At 44.8% G+C, this 20,852-nt stretch overlaps 2 protein-coding genes across 2 annotated transcripts; one reads left to right on the forward strand and one right to left on the reverse strand.

Moving 5' to 3' along the window:
* Window positions 1–1,271: 1,271 nt before the first annotated feature.
* Window positions 1,272–14,902, reverse strand: LOC120018151 (syntaxin-10-like). The gene is made up of 9 exons (XM_038961183.1): window positions 14,834–14,902; window positions 12,073–12,148; window positions 10,608–10,701; window positions 8,100–8,194; window positions 6,666–6,728; window positions 6,418–6,519; window positions 6,154–6,260; window positions 5,254–5,348; window positions 1,272–3,226 (listed from the first exon to the last, which is right to left on the reverse strand). Exons 1-9 carry the CDS (start codon window positions 14,866–14,868, stop codon window positions 3,150–3,152), a joined length of 744 nt encoding a protein of 247 aa, XP_038817111.1. The 5' UTR covers window positions 14,869–14,902; the 3' UTR covers window positions 1,272–3,149.
* A 4,006-nt stretch (window positions 14,903–18,908) lies between these two features.
* LOC120018165 (immediate early response gene 2 protein-like) lies at window positions 18,909–20,615 on the forward strand. Its single transcript, XM_038961208.1, has one exon. The coding sequence runs from the start codon at window positions 19,120–19,122 to the stop codon at window positions 19,720–19,722; it is 603 nt and encodes a 200-aa protein (XP_038817136.1). The 5' UTR covers window positions 18,909–19,119; the 3' UTR covers window positions 19,723–20,615.
* The last annotated feature ends 237 nt before the right edge of the window (window positions 20,616–20,852 follow it).

Here is a 20,852-nt window from a genome sequence, read left to right on the forward strand (position 1 = left end):
CAGTTAGTTCAGGTACAGACAGACCAGAACAATTAAAATAGTTCAAGTCTCATATTGACATGAATAGAATACAGTCACGGTATTGGCTGCAGAGAAGTGGGATGCTTTGTGAAAGTTATTACCTCAGTTACATAGAGAGATAAGACAGCAACCGAGACTCTTTTTGATTTGGTTTCCTGTCTCTGGTGCCGTCAAGGTCTTTCCCCGTTGCAGATCTTTCTTTTCACACTATAAATACAGTATATTAAACTGTACATTCTTACAATACATAGAAGCACTATTGAAGTTTGATTGTTAGTTGTTCACTTGCAGCATGAGTTATTATACTGAATTATGATTTTAAAAAATAACCCAGATTAAATAAAATATAAAAATGAAAAATCTTTTTGAGATATAAACTACATACAACATAATGCAGTAGTGTTAAAGATATACTACTGATAATGTCGAAGCTGATGCTCCTCCCGACGACCCCATGCCGTGTTACCCCCCTCTTCCTGATCCCTACCCATGTACATGCCAGTGTTTTTTCCGTGTTCCAAGTGCCAATAACTTTGTGAAATCCTAACTGTGACCCAGTAATAAAGATCATTGCACATTAACTACTGTAAAAAAGACAAATTATGAAAAACAATCTGAATATCTTAATAAAAGGTTTGTAACAAATACGTGTGGGTTTTAGTCGTCTTCATGGTTTGGGAATGTCATGTATACCACATTTTATAACAAACATTCCTGGCTTGTCTTATCCACTCGTACCAAAGCCACACATGTCTTTAAGTTTGGAAATATCATGTAAAATGTATCACTACTGTATGTATAGACCTACCTCAGCCTGATGGATGCTTCACGTATCTCATTGTTCTGTGGCTGTACTGTGTTTATAGCTATTTGTTTCAGGTATGCTTGACGAAAACATTTCACACACGCCTTTTCCAGTACTCAGGACAGCTCTCTTTATGGCATGGAAAGTATTCTGGAATATTGCAAATTGGTGCTGAGGGTAGGTCATGATGATCATAGCTCATTCTTTCATTCCCGTGTAAGGTCTTCAACTGAAATACACCACCCATAGGTTTCAATCCAGTCTTTAAAGGGCTGGCATTTCAATCAGATCAGCTTGATATTTAAAGGTAATTTCCAATTGAGAACGAGGGAACATTGCCTATGGGCTTGAATCCCGGCCAACGTTGCTCACTGAACTACCTCAACACCAGCAGTGGAGATTCAATGCATTTTAGTTAAGAGAAAATGTATTGAGAGTCAAACACTTTAAAAGCATATGATTTATTAAGAACAAATGTTCATTTTCATCAAGAAACTACAATGACGGCAAAACATTTATCATAGTCTTTAGGATGGGCGACATACAAAAAAGGAGTGTTTACTTGACGTTTCAGGCTGATGATACGGCAAAGCATTTGAAATGACTCATGTTCATTCTTAGACGGTGACAGACAACGCCATCGTATGTTTTTGGGTTAAGAGGCAAATAGAATTGGAAAACGTTGCAACAGAACTTGAAATAAAGAGATGAGTGAGGTCACTAATTCAATGAAACCAATGTTTACTGTACTCACATGGCAACAAAATAGTACAGTTCTAAACTCCCATTCAACAACATGGAAATGTTAACAAACAAAAGCAGGAAGGCGGCCATTTTGTATGCTATTTACACAATACATTCTTCCCACGAGGCATCTAGTAATTTCCATAGCATGAGAAGCACTGGTGAAATGAATAGTGCTTCATTGAAGTGGATAAACGCTAACCTTTTCCTTTTTGACTTGGAAGAATCAGGCCCTGTTCAAACCCTTCTAATGCAACCTTGTTTGTGCACAATCACTGATCTGACAAAGTTGGATAGGTGGAATTTAGGCTATTTTCCACTGTCATTAGATCAGTGGTGAGGGTCAGAAGGAAGGATGCATTAGAACAGGGCCTATTGTACCAGTCAATACACCCTGAGAAAGTTCCTAATAAATCATTGGAGAATGTGATAGAGGGAAACCAGTAGAGACAGATTTCAGTAGAACAGAGCATGGAAAGAATACTTGAGTGATTCAATCAGTACAATGTAAATACCAGCCCACACAAACGGGGACCAAGGTGGCAGTGCCAACCAAAAGACACTAGGCAGGAAACTCACATAGAGATATGTCTTGAGAAAGGCTACATCCCACAATGTCAAGCATTACATTTATATTTATTTACACAATATTATAAAATGCACCTCAGGGTCATATTCATAAAGAGTCTCAGTAGGAGGCAAAACTGATCCTATATCAGCACTCCTCTGAAAACGGACCATCACATCAGTCAGTGTGCAAGCTCACATTATGACATGGCCATAAATGTCCACTAGGGGGCGAAAGAGCTTCAAATTTACTTGTTTTGCTGCTAATTTCCTGCCCAGCAACCCAGAACTCCAACTGTTACTATGGTAAAGCTATCACCATAGGCTTGAACTTTCCCATATCCACAGATCTGGGATTAGATCACTAACCTCAAATCCTTTATCCATGAAGGGGAAATTACATAAAACGTGTCTAGGGGTAACTTCTACCTCCTGTGAAAAGGTATTCCAACAGGCCAGATGATTTGGAACAAGGTAGAAGTTAACCTAACAACTGATCTAGGATCTAGGTGATTATACCAATCCTAAGTAGTGCACTATGTAGGGAATATGGTTCTATTTGGGATGAAGACCATAGATCATCTCATAGACGTATAAAAATAGAAAAGGCAACATTGACATCTCCCTCCCTCATTCCAAGTCAGTACCATAATTCACACACATAAAAGAGACATCTTAGCTTTGCCTGAATATATAATATAATGTAACCGTCATCTCACTGCTGTTCACTCCTCTGATATGGGTGGTGAGAGAGGTGGGAAAGAGGAGGGAAACGGGGATAGACAGAAACACAGAGAGAGACAGAGAGACAGAGAGACAGAGAGAGAGATGAGTAATAGAAAGATAGAGGGGAATTCAGTCTCTGAATAATCTATGACAAAGGAAAGACGAGGGTTGGATTGGATTCCCCGTTTCCTTTATCGATGCCTCCATCCATTTCATCATCCATCGTTCATCCCCAGGAAGGAGTGGGTGAGTGTGGTAGAGTCGTGTAGTGAAGAGAGGTCCGTACTCAGAGGGTGAAGAAGAGGATGAGAACAACTACCATGATGACCACCAGTACTCCGATGGCACACCACTGTCTCCTACCTGAGAGAACACACACGTCAAAATCACCAGTGTATAGGCTAAAGATGCTAATATGTACTTGCCTGCCATTGCCTGAGGGCCACTGAATAATAACATCTGCATAGTAAGCAGTAACTTACTTAATATCATTCCAAATAGTAGTGGTATGGGTAGCAGGGCGATGGTAACGATACCAGTTTAGTGATGGTGGTGGTAGTAATGGTGGTGGTAGTAATGGTGGTGGTAGTAATGGTGGCGGTCGTAGTTGTAATGGCGGTAGTAGTTGTAATGGCGGTGGCGGTAGTAGTAGTAATGATGGCGGTGCCGGTGGTAGTAGTAATGATGGCGGTGCCGGTGGTAGTAGTAATGATGGCGGTGCCGGTGGTAGTAGTAATGATGGCGGTGCCGGTGGTAGTAGTAATGATGGCGGTGCCGGTGGTAGTAGTAATGATGGCGGTGCCGGTGGTAGTAGTAATGATGGCGGTGCCGGTGGTAGTAGTAATGATGGCGGTGCCGGTGGTAGTAGTAACGGTGGTAGTAGTAATGATGGCGGTGCCGGTGGTAGTAGTAATGATGGCGGTGCCGGTGGTAGTAGTAATGATGGCGGTGCCGGTGGTAGTAGTAATGATGGCGGTGCCGGTGGTAGTAGTAATGATGGCGGTGCCGGTGGTAGTAGTAATGATGGCGGTGCCGGTGGTAGTAGTAATGATGGCGGTAGTGGTAGTAGTAATGATGGCGGTAGTGGTAGTAGTAATGATGGCGGTAGTGGTAGTAGTAATGATGGCGGTAGTGGTAGTAGTAATGATGGCGGTAGTGGTAGTAGTAATGATGGCGGTAGTGGTAGTAGTAATGATGGCGGTAGTGGTAGTAGTAATGATGGCGGTAGTGGTAGTAGTAATGATGGCGGTGGTAGTAATGATGGCGGTGGTAGTAATGATGGCGGTGGTAGTAGTAATGACGGCGGTAGTAGTAATGACGGCGGTAGTAGTAATGACGGCGGTAGTAGTAATGACGGCGGTAGTAGTAATGACGGCGGTAGTAGTAATGACGGCGGTAGTAGTAATGACGGCGGTAGTAGTAATGGTGGCGGTAGTAGTAATGGTGGTGGTAGTAGTAATGGTGGTAGTAGTAGTAATGATGGTGGTAGTAGTAGTAGTGATGGTGGTAGTAGTAGTGATGGTGGTAGTAGTAATGATGGTGGTAGTAGTAGTGATGGTGGTAGTAGTAGTGATGGTGGTAGTAGTAATGATGGTGGTAGTGCTGATGATGGTGGTAGTGCTGATGATGGTGGTAGTAGTAATGATGGTACTACCATGTTATTATTATTATTCATTATTTTATTACAATGTATATTGTATACATTGTTGCTTCGGCAATATAGACGCATTGTTTTTCATGTCAATAAAGCAGCTTGAATTTGAATGTGAAACTTGACTAAGAGAGAGAGAGGGAGACAGAGAGGGAGGGAGACAGAGGAAGAGAGAGAGTGATATTAAGGTAAAGGGGGGAGACAGAGGAAGAGAGAGAGAGTGATATTAAGGTAAAGAGAGGGAGACAGAGAGAGAGGAAGAGAGAGAGTGATACTAAGGTAAAGAGAGGGAGACAGAGGAAGAGAGAGAGTGATATTAAGGTAAAGAGAGGGAGACAGAGACAGAGGAAGAGAGAGAGTGATATTAAGGTAAAGAGAGGGAGAGAGAGAGGAAGAGAGAGAGTGATATTAAGGTAAAGAGGGGGAGACAGAGGAAGAGAGAGAGTGATATTAAGGTAAAGAGAGGGAGACAGAGAGGGAGGGAGACAGAGGAAGAGAGAGAGTGATATTAAGGTAAAGGGGGGAGACAGAGGAAGAGAGAGAGTGATATTAAGGTAAAGAGAGGGAGACAGAGGAAGAGAGAGAGAGTGATATTAAGGTAAAGAGAGGGAGACAGAGGAAGAGAGAGAGTGATATTAAGGTAAAGAGAGGGGGTGTGACATGGTGTTGTACTTGTCGTCTATGTGAGAGAGAGAGAAGAACTGACAGAGATGGAGCGTATGTATGTGTGTTAACTCACTGCTGGTCATGTGGGAGACTTTCTCCATCTTCTTGAGGACAGAGTCCATCCTAGAACCCGTCTGGTCCATCTCCTCTCCAAACTCTCCTAGCATTCTGGAACATACAGGACAAAATAGGTGTTAGACACACACATTCATGTTCTTATCCAGAGCGACTTACAGGAGCAATTAGGGTTAAGTGCCTTGCTCAAGGGCACAAACAGATGTTTCACCTAGTCGGCTCAGGGATTCAAACCAGTGATCGTTTGGTTACTGGCCCAACGCTCTTAACCACTAGGCTACCTGCTGCTTACACACACACACACACACACACACACACACACAGACAGAGGCACACTTAGACCATCGAGACACACTGTAAACTGTCTAAAACACCCCTAAAATACTGGAACATACAGGAGAATCACAAACAATGAACACATGTAAAGTACACACTCACTGAACCCTTCAAACACACACGTCTCAGCATGGGAAGTAGTACACTGTGAGATTACATGACAACAATGGAATTCACATGTAAACATTCAGTACACACAGAGGCTCCTTCAACCCTTTAAAAGCACGCACATATACTGGAGCAAGGCGGTTAACTCTCAACAACTGCTGCCCGGGCGCCGATGACGTCGATTAAAGGCAGCGTCTCTCTGATTCAGAGGGGTTGGGTTAAATGTGGAAGACACATTTCGGTTGAATGTATTCAGTTGTACAACTGACTAGGTATCTCCTTTCCTCACACACACACGTGAGGCAGCTATTTAAGTCAGGATAACCAGTGGAAGAGGGAGGGAGGTGTGGTCCCTTAAGGGTAGCAGGTGGAGAGGTTCCAACCCCTATTCCCTTCCCTTCCCTTGACCCTCACCACCAAATGTGTGTGTGTGTGTGTGTGTGTGTACACTCACACAGCCTGCTGGTCTAGTTCATCTCCGATGCGTCCTGACATGTCTTTCAGTACTCTGATGCTTCCTGTCACCAGCTCCAACTGCTCATCCTGGTCCTGCATGATCAACTGTGGAGAACACCATCATCATCATCATCCTCCTCCTAACCGTAGCTTCATGTCCACACCGCAGCCCTAAACCATCATCACATGAACCATCATCTTGTTCCTTCTATATCAAGGAGACACAGAAACCTTCCCGCTAACCCTCTTCCCTCCATCCTACCTGCTGTTGTTCCTGTTGATCCTGGATGTATCTGGAGTTGGTTGACACCAGGTGAGACTCCAGACCATCAGACCTGTCCTGCCCAGAGGCACCCATCAGAGCCTGAGATAGACAGACACCAACTGATGTTACAACGTGTGAGACAGAGGAGATGCCTGCATAAGTCAACGTGTATCAAAATAAAGGTGTGTAGCTTGAGAGAGAGTGAGAGAGAGTGAGAGAAATAGTGTGGAGACAGGCAAACCAACCTGTCTGTTCTTCTTCTCTGCCTGGGCCACAACAGAGGGACTGGAGAGTTGCTCCTTCATCTCCTAAACACAACAACACACAGCGTCAGCTACAGTAGCGACAACAACACACAGCGTCAGCTACAGTAGCGACAACAACACACAGTGTCAGCTACAGTAGCGACAACAACACACAGTGTCAGCTACAGTAGCGACAACAACACACAGTGTCAGCTACAGTAGCGACAACAACACACAGTGTCAGCTACAGTAGCGACAACAACACACAGTGTTAGCTACAGTAGCGACAACAACACAGTGTCAGCTACAGTAGCGACAACAACACAGTGTCAGCTACAGTAGCGACAACAACACACAGTGTTAGCTACAGTAGCGACAACAACACACAGTGTTAGCTACAGTAGCGACAACAACACACAGTGTTAGCTACAGTAGCGACAACAACACACAGTGTTAGCTACAGTAGCGACAACAACACACAGTGTCAGCTACAGTAGCGACAACAACACACAGTGTCAGCTACAGTAGCGACAACAACACACAGTGTCAGCTACAGTAGCGACAACAACACACAGCGTCAGCTAAAGTAGCGACAACAACACACAGTGTTAGCTACAGTAGCTACAACAACACACAGTGTTAGCTACAGTAGCTACAACAACACACAGTGTTAGCTACAACAACACACAGTGTTAGCTACAGTAGCTACAACAACACACAGTGTTAGCTACAGTAGCTACAACAACACACAGTGTTAGCTACAGTAGCTACAACAACACACAGTGTCAGCTACAGTAGCGACAACAACACACAGTGTCAGCTACAGTAGCGACAACAACACACAGCGTCAGCTAAAGTAGCGACAACAACACACAGTGTTAGCTACAGTAGCTACAACAACACACAGTGTTAGCTACAGTAGCTACAACAACACACAGTGTTAGCTACAGTAGCTACAACAACACACAGTGTTAGCTACAGTAGCTACAACAACACACAGTGTTAGCTACAGTAGCTACAACAACACACAGTGTTAGCTACAGTAGCTACAACAACAGATTACACACCGTAGATTTCATCCAATCAAATGTAGCTGTAGAATTCTCATTTTCTTTTCAGTTATAGAGGTAGGGAAAGGGGAAAGGGGGATACCTAGTCAGTTGTACAACTGAATGCATTCAACTGAAATGTGTCTTCCACATTTAACCCAACCCCTCTGAATCAGAGAGGTGTGGGGGGCTGCCTTCATCGACATCCACGTCTTCGGCGCCCAGGGAACAGTGGGTTTACTGCCTTGCTCAGGGGCAGAACCACAGATTTTTTTCCTTGTCAGCTCGGGGATTCAATTCAGCAATCTTTCGGTTACTGGCCCAACGCTCTAACCACTAGGCTACCTGCCGGTGACAGACAGGTAGTGATACTACACCGTGTTACCTGTACGGCCTGCCGTGTCCGCTCCACAAAGTCTCTCCTCTCCTGCAGCTCATTCTCCCCCAGGCGGAACTTCCCCGGGTTGGACTCAACGATACCTGGGAGAGGGTCAAGGCTCAGCACACACAGATCTCAGGGTTCTCCTCAGGAATTGTTAGGAATGTGGTTCTGCCGAGTACAGCAGGCAGTGCCCCCCTTTGGACTCAAGAGATTTGTTTTTGAACACCTGTAACTACACACACAGGCCTACGCTCTACACACACACACACAGGCCTACGCTCTACACACACACACAGGCCTACGCTCTACACACACACAGGCCTACGCTCTACACACACACAGGCCTACGCTCTACACACACACAGGCCTACGCTCTACACACACACAGGCCTACGCTCTACACACACACAGGCCTACGCTCTACACACACACACCTCATTCATATCAGCTGTCCTGCTCCAGATATCATAGTCTAGGACTCAGTTGGTCTTTGGGCCAGTTTGTGTGTATGTATATATATATATATATCTCCCCCTCTTTCTATAAGGAAGGACAGACTATATATATCTCCCCCTCTTTCTATAAGGAAGGACTGACTATATATATATATATATATATATCTCTCCCCCTCTTTCTATAAGGAAAGACAGACTATATATATATATACACTGCTCAAAAAAATAAAGGGAACACTTAAACAACACAATGTAACTCCAAGTCAATCACACTTCTGTGAAATCAAACTGTCCACTTAGGAAGCAACACTGATTGACAATAAATTTCACATGCTGTTGTGCAAATGGAATAGACAACAGGTAGAAATTATAGGCAATTAGCAAGACACCCCCAATAAAGGAGTGGTTCTGCAGGTGGTGACCACAGACCACTTCTCAGTTCCTATGCTTCCTGGCTGATGTTTTGGTCACTTTTGAATGCTGGCGGTGCTTTCACTCTAGTGGTAGCATGAGACGGAGTCTACAACCCACACAAGTGGCTCAGGTAGTGCAGCTCATCCAGGATGGCACATCAATGCGAGCTGTGGCAAGAAGGTTTGCTGTGTCTGTCAGCGTAGTGTCCAGAGCATGGAGGCGCTACCAGGAGACAGGCCAGTACATCAGGAGACGTGGAGGAGGCCGTAGGAGGGCAACAACCCAGCAGCAGGACCGCTACCTCCACCTTTGTGCAAGGAGGATAAGGAGGAGCACTGCCAGAGCCCTGCAAAATGACCTCCAGCAGGCCACAAATGTGCATGTGTCTGCTCAAACGGTCAGAAACAGACTCCATGAGGGTGGTATGAGGGCCCGACGTCCACAGGTGGGGGTTGTGCTTACAGCCCAACACCGTGCAGGACGTTTGGCATTTGCCAGAGAACACCAAGATTGGCAAATTCGCCACTGGCGCCCTGTGCTCTTCACAGATGAAAGCAGGTTCACACTGAGCACATGTGACAGACGTGACAGAGTCTGGAGACGCCGTGGAGAATGTTCTTCTGCCTGCAACATCCTCCAGCATGACCGGTTTGGCGGTGGGTCAGTCATGGTGTGGGGTGGCATTTCTTTGGGGGGGCCGCACAGCCCTCCATGTGCTCGCCAGAGGTAGCCTGACTGCCATTAGGTACCGAGATGAGATCCTCAGACCCCTTGTGAGACCATATGCTGGTGCGGTTGGCCCTGGGTTCCTCCTAATGCAAGACAATGCTAAACCTCATGTGGCTGGAGTGTGTCAGCAGTTCCTGCAAGAGGAAGGCATTGATGCTATGGACTGGCCCGCCCGTTCCCCAGACCTGAATCCAATTGAGCACATATGGGACATCATGTCTCGCTCCATCCACCAACGCCACGTTGCACCACAGACTGTCCAGGAGTTGGCGGATGCTTTAGTCCAGGTCTGGGAGGAGATCCCTCAGGAGACCATCCGCCACCTCATCAGGAGCATGCCCAGGCGTTGTAGGGAGGTCATACAGGTACGTGGAGGCCACACACACTACTGAGCCTCATTTTGACTTGTTTTAAGGACATTACATCAAAGTTGGATCAGCCTGTAGTGTGGTTTTCCATTTTAATTTTGAGTGTGACTCCAAATCCAGACCTCCATGGGTTGATAAATTTGATTTCCATTGATCATTTTTGTGTGATTTTGTTGTCAGCACATTCAACTATGTAAAGAAAAAAGTATTTAATAAGAATATTTCATTCATTCAGATCTAGGATGTGTTATTTTAGTGTTCCCTTTATTTTTTTGAGCAGTGTATTTTCTTAACTCCATTTCTTGAACTGCATTGTTGGTTAAGGGCTAAGGGCTTGTAGTAAGCATTTCACAGTAAGGTCTACACCTGTTGTACTCAGCACGTGACAAATAACATTCGATGTGATCCTATGAACTTGACGTTGGTGCTCATTGGTCCATTTACATGGAAGTGCCCTCATATAGCATACTCTGTCATCTTTCATTCATTTCCCTCGTTCTCTCTGTGTGTGTAAGCGTTATGTTTATAAAGACAGAAAAAGATACTGATGGTTTCACTCAGGTCCTCCAGGTCCCAGTCTATGGCTCTGAGACAGTTCCTCAGTTCATTGGTGCTCCAGTCCAGCTCATCTTTGCTCACCTGCACAACAAACAAAAAAACATTTAGGCATGTCAAACATGAGACCGAACACAGTGAAAAGTCAATGCTCACCTGTACATTATAGATACAGTTACAGAGAACAGTAAGAGTACATATCAGGTAGGTAGGGACTGAACAGGCTACACTAGTAAGTCAGAGATTGATGATGACAAGCTGTTGTTTTACATGCTGTGGCTGCACACATTCCAAGCTGTTGTTTTACATGCTGTGGCTGCACACATTCCAAGCTGTTGTTTTACATGCTGTGGCTGCACACATTCCAAGCTGTTGTTTTACATGCTGTGGCTGCACACATTCCAAGCTGTTGTTTTACATGCTGTGGCTGCACACATTCCAAGCTGTTGTTTTACATGCTGTGGCTGCACACATTCCAAGCTGTTGTTTTACATGCTGTGGCTGCACACATTCCAAGCTGTTGTTTTACATGCTGTGGCTGCACACATTCCAAGCTGTTGTTTTACATGCTGTGGCTGCACACATTCCAAGCTGTTGTTTTACATGCTGTGGCTGCACACATTCCAAGCTGTTGTTTTACATGCTGTGGCTGCACACATTCCAAGCTGTTGTTTTACATGCTGTGGCTGCACACATTCCAAGCTGTTGTTTTACATGCTGTGGCTGCACACATTCCAAGCTGTTGTTTTACATGCTGTGGCTGCACACATTCCAAGCTGTTGTTTTACATGCTGTGGCTGCACACATTCCAAGCTGTTGTTTTACATGCTGTGGCTGCACACATTCCAAGCTGTTGTTTTACATGCTGTGGCTGCACACATTCCAAGCTGTTGTTTTACATGCTGTGGCTGCACACATTCCAAGCTGTTGTTTTACATGCTGTGGCTGCACACATTCCAAGCTGTTGTTTTACATGCTGTGGCTGCACACATTCCAAGCTGTTGTTTTACATGCTGTGGCTGCACACATTCCAAGCTGTTGTTTTACATGCTGTGGCTGCACACATTCCAAGCTGTTGTTTTACATGCTGTGGCTGCACACATTCCAAGCTGTTGTTTTACATGCTGTGGCTGCACACATTCCAAGCTGTTGTTTTACATGCTGTGGCTGCACACATTCCAAGCTGTTGTTTTACATGCTGTGGCTGCACACATTCCAAGCTGTTGTTATACATGCTGTGGCTGCACACATTCCAAGCTGTTGTTATACATGCTGTGGCTGCACACATTCCAAGCTGTTGTTATACATGCTGTGGCTGCACACATTCCAAGCTGTTGTTATACATGCTGTGGCTGCACACATTCCAAGCTGTTGTTATACATGCTGTGGCTGCACACATTCCAGTAGAAATGCAGTTAAGAGGCGTGTGTGTCCAGTGTGTGTGTGTGTGTGTACCTGAGTGCCCTCCTCCAGAAGCTCCTCCCAGCGTTCGTAAAGGCTCCTGGCACGAGACAACGCCTTCTGGACCTCCCTGAGACAACACACACCGGTTAGATCAGGCTGTATCACAACCGGCCGTGATCGGGAGTCCCATAGGGTGGCGCACAAGTGGCCCTGCGTCGTCCGGTTTTGGCCGGTGTAGGCCGTCATTGTAAATAACAATTTGTTCTTAACTTACTTGCCTAGTTAAATAAAGGTTAAATAAATACATATAAAAAGATCAGGGCTCTCCAACCCTTTTCCTGGAGAGATACCCTTGTGTACGTTTCCACTCCAATCCCAGTTGTAACTAACCTGATTCATCTTATAAACCAGCTAATTATTAGAATGAGGTGTGCTAGATTAGGCTTGGAATGATCATTTACAGGATGGTAGCTCTACAGGAACAGAGTTGGAGCCCTGGGTTAGATACACATCATTAAAATACATATCACACACTTTTAACAAGGCCTTTTCTGCATTTCCCTGACACACACTTTAAACAAGACCTTGTTAAAGAGACAGTGAAAAATGCTTGGTTATATTTAACGATGTTAGCTACAACAATGTAGCAACCGCTCCCTGTCCGAGTCTTTTATACCAACATGTTTTAAGCAGACCACCATAGTCCCTGTGCCCAAGAGCACTAAGGTAACCTGCCTAAATGACTACCGACCCGTAGCACTCACGCCTGTAGCCATGAAGTGCTTTGAAAGACTGGTCATGGCTCACAACACCATTATCCCAGAAACCCTAGAACCACTCCAATTTGCATACCGCCCAAACAGATCCACAGATTATGCAATCTCTATTGCACTCCACATTGCCCTTTCCCACCTGGACAAAAGGAACACCTATGTGAGAATGCTATTCATTGACTACAGCTCAGCGTTCAACACCATAGTGTCCTCAAAGCTCATCAATAAGCTAAGGACCCTGGGACTAAACACCTCCCTCTGCAACTGGATCCTGGACTTCCTGACCGGCAGCCCCCAGGTGGTAAGGGTAGGTAACAACAAATCCGCCACGCTGATCTTCAACACGGGGGCATCTCAGGGGTGCGTGCTCAGTCCCCTCCTGTACTCCCTGTTCACTCATGACTGCACAGCCAGGCACGACTCCAACACCATCATTAAGTTTGCCGATGACACAACAGTGGTAGGCCTGATCACCGACAACGATGAGACAGCCTATAGGGAGGAGGTCAGAGACCTGGCCGTGTGGTGTCAGGACAACAACCTCTCCCTCAACGTGATCAAGACAAAGGAGATGATTGTGGACTACAGGAAAAGGAGGACCGAGCACGCCCCCATTCTCATCGACGAGGCTGTAGTGGAGCAGGTTGAGCTTCAAGTTCCTTGGTGTCCACATCACCAACAAACTAGAATTGTCCAAGCACACCAAGACAGTCGTGAAGAGGGCACGACAAAACCTATTCCCCCTCAGAAGACTGAAAAGATTTGGCATGGGTCCTCAGATCATCAAAAGGTTCTACAGCTGCACCATCGAGAGCATCCTGACTGGTTGCATCACTGCCTGGTATAGCAACTGCTCGGCCTCCGACTGCAAGGCACTACAGAGGGTAGTGCGTATGGCCCAGTACATCACTGGGGCCAAGCTTTCTGCCATCCAGGACCTCTACACCAGGCGGTGTCAGAGGAAGACCCTAAAAATTGGCAAAGACTCCAGCCACCCTAGTCATAGACTGTTCTCTCTGCTACCGCACGGCAAGCAGTACCGGAGCGCCAAGTCTGGGTCCAAGAGGCTTCTAAACAGCTTCTACCCCCAAGCCATAAGACTCCTGAACATCTAACCAAATGGATACCTAGACTATCCCCCCCCCTTTTACACCGCTGCTACTCTCTGTTGTTATCATCTACACATAGTCACTTTAAAAACTCTACCTACATGTACATATTACCTCAACTAACCAGTGCTCCCGCACATTGTACCAGTAACCCCCTGTGTATAGTCTCGTTATTTTACTGCTGTTCTTTAATTACTTGTTACTTTTATTTCTTACTCTTACTGGTAAAAAAATATTAACTGCATTGTTGGTTAGGGGCTCGTAAGTAAGCATTTCACTGTAAGGTCTACTACACCTGTTGTATTCGGCGCACGTGACTAATAACATTTGATTTGATACTGCAATGTATCTATTCACTGATCCCAAGTTTAGCTATGTGGTTGATGACACAAATGTCGCAAGCTGGCGAAGCTGCATGCCCTCTACTCAAGACACAACACAACACAACAATCTCTCTCACACACACAAAAACACAAACAAATACACGTGCCATCAAAGCTTCTAACACGGCATGTAACGTTAGCCTACATTTCTAGGTAACGCGGAGAAGTAACGCCCTAACTTCACCCAAACAAATCTGTGTGGACACTCCGCACATCCCTGTCAATTTCCCAACACTCCGTCAACTGCCCCGTTGCAATAGAGCCAAACTGGCAACCCAACTTTCAAGAAATCCTTTTGACACGAAGACTAGATTTCAACGACACCCCAACTCGAAGTCGCTACCTTAATGTCAACCTCAACCCGCACGTTGATTGAGAATCTAGCCTGTAGCATTAGCTAACAAATTAGCTTGCCACAGACAGGGTGATAACTTCTAAACGCCACGTTATCAAACGAAACTACCCCAAACGTCATATACATTCAACTTGTCCTGTAAGTAAACGGTAGAGAAGTTGGTTGACAGTTCATTTAGAAACCCTTCCTTACCCCTTGACTACGAAGAACGGATCTTCCAGCGACATATTGGATACTTCAACGCCAGACCTGACGCATGCGCGCTGGAGCCCCGAAGCAGGACGCCAGCACGATGCACCGAGCTCCTCTACGTAGCTCCGCTGTCATGTGGCCATGGACTGTACTGTCATTTGGTACTGTGTCAAAGCTAGACAGTCAGGATTGTACATATCTGCTTTTGTAATGATATAACAGAGATGTAAATGCATATTATATATTCATTCAGAATAGAATAGAGCAGCATGACTTATTGGTTAAGTGCTCCTAAATCCAGGCATCCCCTGAATAAGGGATGCATGCCCTTTACAGTTGCATGTATACACCTGCTCCAAAAAAGTGTAGTGCAGTACTGTAGTATGTATACATATTGAACAACACAGAAATATTAGCTTGTCATTCATGCATGCCCTGCTCTATGCTAGTCCACCTCATCACATAGAATTAACAATTGCTTTATGAGGAAACACATTCTTTCAGGAATAGTGGTATCCTAACAATAACATACTTTTATTTCATTTAAAGGCCCAGTGCAGTCAAAAACGTGATTTTACTGTGTTTTATATATATTTTCACAATATGTGGTTGTAATTATACTGTGAAAATTGTGATAATGCCCTTTTAGAGTGAGAGCTGTTTGAAAAGACTGCCTGGAATGTCAGCCTGTTTGGGTGGGATGGAGTTATGGCCTACCTGGTGAAATCACCATGTGGTAAATTAGTTAATAGACTAATAACAAAGAGTTCCAAAACTCTCTGCCAATAACAGCTACTTTTCAGTTCCCCCTTCCCCACTCAGACCACTCCCAGACAGTCCTAGCAAAATTCTTGCTTGAGAAATTGATATTTGCTAAGAAGCTATTTGTGTTTGTTTTTGACCATTGTAATTGAAAATATCCACAGTAAGGTACTGGATCGTTACCCAGAGATGATTTGATATTGAGATAAAAACAGCTACATTGGACCTTTAAGTTTATTGAAATGAAAGTAAATTGTATTGCTGACAGGAGGGACATTGTGTAAGAATTGGCCAATGACAGACTTGTCTATGAAAGAGCCAAGTTCTCTGACTGAGCCAAAATGTGTTGAGTCCAACACCTCTTCCCCCACATAAAATCGTTCCAACTCTCTCTCTCTCTCTCTCAATTTAATTCAAAGGGCTTTATTGGCATAGGAAACATATGTTGACATTGCCAAAGCAAGTGAAATAGATAAAACAAAATAGAAATAAACAATCAGAAATTAACAGTAAACATTACACTCACAAAAGTCTCAAAGGAATATGGCTATGTACAGTGTTGTAATGATGTACAAATAGTTAGAGTACAAAAGGAAAAATAAATAAACATAAATATGGATTGTATTTACAATGGTGTTTGTTCTTCACTAGTTGCCCTTTTCTTGTGGCAACAGGTCTGTTGTGATGGCACACTGTGGTATTTCACCTAATAGCCGTGGGAGTTTATCAAAATTGGATTTGTTTTTTCAAATTCTTTGTGGGTCTGTGTAATCTGAGGAACATATGTTACTCTAATATGGTCATTCATTTGCCATATGGTCATACATATGATCATACATCTCTCTCTCTCTCTACCTATCCCTCCCTTTCCTCAGGGTCTGTCTCTCATACCCTCTGTTCTGACTCCTCCCCTTCCCCTTTGCCCTCTGTTCTGACTCCTCCCCTTCCCCTTTGCCCTCTGTTCTGACTCCTCCCCTTCCCCTTTGCCCTGTCCATTATATTTTCTCTTCCTCTCCCACACCCCGTTCCCTCCCTTCCTTTCTGTCTCTGTCTCTGTCCTGTTTCCTCCCTTTCTCCCCCCTCCTCCCCTTTCCTCCCCCTTTTACACTGAGAAAATTCACAGATCTCAAACGTCACACACACATTGCACGTCAAACATAAGCCATCACTCACTCAGTGGATGGAATGCACTAAGGCCGGAAAACAATAAATGTCTTTGTCTCAAATTGCGCCCTATTCCCTATATAGTGCACTACTTTTGATCAGGACCTATAGTAGTGCACTATAGGGAATAGGGTGCCATTCACAACACTCACATAGCAGACTATTTTTACATGCAGTGGGATGGAAATCTTGACACAGTTAAATGGTTATTCTGACAAATGTTTATTCTTGGTCTTCTGGACTGGCACCTTGCTGGATCCAAGTTCACTAGACACACAAACACACCCACACACACGCACACGCACACACACACACACACACACACACACACACACACACACACACACACACACACACACACACACACACACACACACACACTTCTGGGCTGGCACCTTGCTGGATCCAAGTCCAATGGAGAAATTATCACTTGACATGAACACTGACTGACTCACTGGATGATCAAAATGTTTTGTTTTGGGGAATGACAAGTTAGAACAAGTCTTTAGTGGAACAGACTATGTCTATAATATATTATTACACATCTATAGGCCTACCTACATTCAGAGGTGGGGGAAACCCGAACCAGGTCTGGGAGTGAAATCATTCTAACATGTGAAATTAGCTTTTTCAGGTTCATTCAAGGATTTTATTAGGCTACATTGGTGGGTTCCCAGAGTTACTTTTTCCATTTCCACCTCGGAGTATAATAGAACGTGTGTGCCATAGAGATGGGTAATTCTATTAAGTGTACAGTGAGTCGTATCACGGTTCAGAAGGGCACGAGACTATCCCACACAGCCCACATTAGTACTTGAATCCAATTAGAAGAATGAAAGCAATAGGCGAACAAAGGAACAGTCACACAGACAGTCAACAGTTAGAGAACAAATAATAGATTGGAGTTTACTGAGTCACAGATTTCCCCCGAGTTCTATTTATAGACGTTATGACCTCTTATCGCAGCTCTAGAAACTAGACTGACAGCTGCTGTTTAACCTCAATCGTGCCTCTTCCTAGTAAACCAAGTACATCTGCAAGCAACCAGCCCCGACGCGCAATGTACAGGCGCTGTGCTGTTGTACCGGTGACAATTCCATATTTGGAAGCTGTGGCGATGACGATACGGCTGCGATGCTGCTGCTGTGCGTTGATGAACGCTGGGGCTAGATGGGGGAAGTGCCGCTGTGCGCTGCGGTTACGTGGCTGCGCGTTCACGTCATGGCTTTTCCACTGCGCGCCCCTGGGGAACTCACAGCCAGGGCGGATGGCCCATATATGGATGTTTGAGGGTGACGTTAGATAGAAAAAATATAGAGAGGGAGAAAAAACAAAACAAACAGAAACTCCCTGGAAACACGGAGACAGCTACATATTTTACCGCCCACAGACTTCTGAGAATTACTAATTATAGTGTCGCTGAACCTTGATACATATTGCAGGGTTTGATAGAAAAACAACAACAATAGTCCTCTAAAAGGGAACAGAGCAATATGTTTGGAATATTAGGGACATTTGATGGTGTTGTTTTCTACTGTAGGATCACTATCTGTTTTTATGTTACTGCACTGACAACAATTAATGAAGTCTATTCAATTCTATTATATTCTATTTGATGTCAGCTTCATATAAATTGACTATAATAAAATCGTATTCTATATGAATAGACAGGTTATATGTTATTTACTTTGATTTTGAGTTGCTTGAAGTCTCAAGCAGCATGTTGGTGATGAAATAGGCTAGCTGTGTTTCCAACAACACAGGTATTCTGTTATATTATTATTACAATGAATTTACTAGAATAACATCTTGTTATTTTAATTGAGTTTCTTGAAATCCCAAACAGCAAATTGATCTCTGCGTTTCCAACAACACAGGTAAAACATCGAATCAAATGTTATTTGTCACATGCGCCGAATACAACAGGTGTAGACTATACCGTGAAACGCTTACTTATAACCGGTTGCTACAGTAGGAGGTAGCCTAGGTTACATACATGTAATGCTGTAAGGTAGACAGCCATATGGTATCTACTGCAGGAAACTAAGCTTGAGCAGGAAGGGCAGGGCGTGTTTATCCTGTCACCAAGGAGGAATGAAGCAGCTCGAGCCTCATTACGTCAGAGTGGAAATATAACACCGCCCTGTTACTCTGGACTTCTCATTATCGTGTTGTACACCAGCTGGTGACAGTTGTAAACTAAGGAAGAACTCAACACACAAGTACAGATTCATTTATAGATAGAATACTATTGTATGAATAGTATCGAATAGTATTATAAAGCTTGACGCTCTAAGTTATTGTTCCAACCGTCAACCGAACAGTGCGTAATTTACGGTTATCTACCAAGAAGAGGAACTATGGACGTGAGCGCTGAAGCCAAACGGATCATGGCAGTGTCCATTAGTAAACTGTACGCCTCCCGAGCACAGCGAGGAGGTATGAGGCTACACCGGAGCCTGCTGCTCTCCGTGGTCATGCGTTCCGCCCGGGACCTGTACCACTCCGCCTGCCTGGCCAAGGAGAGAGAGGAGCTGGGAACCGCACACCTGGTCCAGGTCACACCAGAGGAGGGTGCGATGGATACTACTGCCAGTGGGGAACAAGTCGAGGTGGAGGTGTCACAGGTCGAGCCTGAGTCGCCGCTGACCCCAACTATCCAGGAGCCCATGTCTAGTGACTCTGATGCCGCTCAGGGCGCATGCAAGACCAGGACATTTATTGGGAAGGAGACGGTAGAGGACAAAGAGAACCGGAGCCCAGTGAGCCCAGACAGGCATTCCAGGAAACGCCGGGGGAAGGCGTCCGTCGCGCCCGATTTCCTCCCCAGCAAGAGGGCGAGACTTTCACTGGAGCTGGGGGAGGAGAGGGTGCTTAGAACCGGCCGAAGGACCTGCTGCCGCGCCGGGGACGCTTTCACCACCCTGTCCCTAAACTCAAACCGGGCCATTGCAGCATTCTAAACTGTGAAAACGGCTCTGAATTTAGCTTTGTTGTTGATAGGCTATGATCGAACTGATCTTAACCTCCGGTAACCGGTGGAGAGGCCGGTTTAAATCCAGGTTTAAAGGACGGGACGGGTCAGGAGTTAGTTGACCTACATTGGCGAGCCCGCGGGACAATAGGATTATCGGGGCCAGGGTGCGATGTCTCCGGCCTCACGACGACCAGGTTAGGCTACACCCTAGAACTGAGTCTCAGCCGTGGCTCGACGAGAACAAGAGAAAGAAGAAACAGAGAGAGAACAAGAGCAACTCACAAACTAGAACGAGACCAGACTCGACCAGATCTCAGTGACTGTGTTTGGAAAGTTTGAGGAAGTGGTGAAACTCAGAGACATAAAAAGTGTTTCGGTGGAAAAGTTCCAGGGCAGTCAGTTCCTGACGCATAGCTCGTGGAGGGATGACTCATAAAGCACGAAACGGATAACAGATGTTTAAAGTTGACGTGTCAACGGTCAACACACAGAGACACACCGGGAAATAACCCACTCTGCTGGGTAAAACTATAAAAACAACCGGGGGAGGGCACACATTCACCCACTGGACTTTGATCAATGACTATGAATGGGATTGTGCCAGAGACTGTACTGAAATGGTGCTCAACATACAGTGTCACATTGTCAAATGGCATACGTAACATATAAACAATGTTTAGTAGTGACACCAGCCTCACCTCTTCAATATACTGCACTGACAATGCAAATGTGATAATAACTACAGAGAAGTAGCCTACATGAAATGTTGTATGAACTGTGAAATAAGCTATTTTTATATATAGAAAAATATATTTTTTTACTATGACCTCATGACTATGACCTTTATATCAGAGTTGTAATAAACATTCTAAAACTGTATTTAGTTGTTGATCTGTTTTTCTATTTATCTCTCACCTAATAGTATCGAAAAGCTTGCACACACACACAGGTCTCATTTATCTAGGGCAAATAGAGTTAGCAGACAGATAACACAGGACCACACAGATATTTCCCAATATGTGGTCCAGGTCCGCATTAGGCAATACTACTCAGGCTCAGATGGTTATAACAAGAGTAAGTAGAGCCGCTGCCACACACACACACACACACACACAC

This window comes from Salvelinus namaycush, chromosome 2 (genome assembly GCF_016432855.1).
Source record: "Salvelinus namaycush isolate Seneca chromosome 2, SaNama_1.0, whole genome shotgun sequence".
Lineage (NCBI taxonomy): Eukaryota > Metazoa > Chordata > Actinopteri > Salmoniformes > Salmonidae > Salvelinus > Salvelinus namaycush.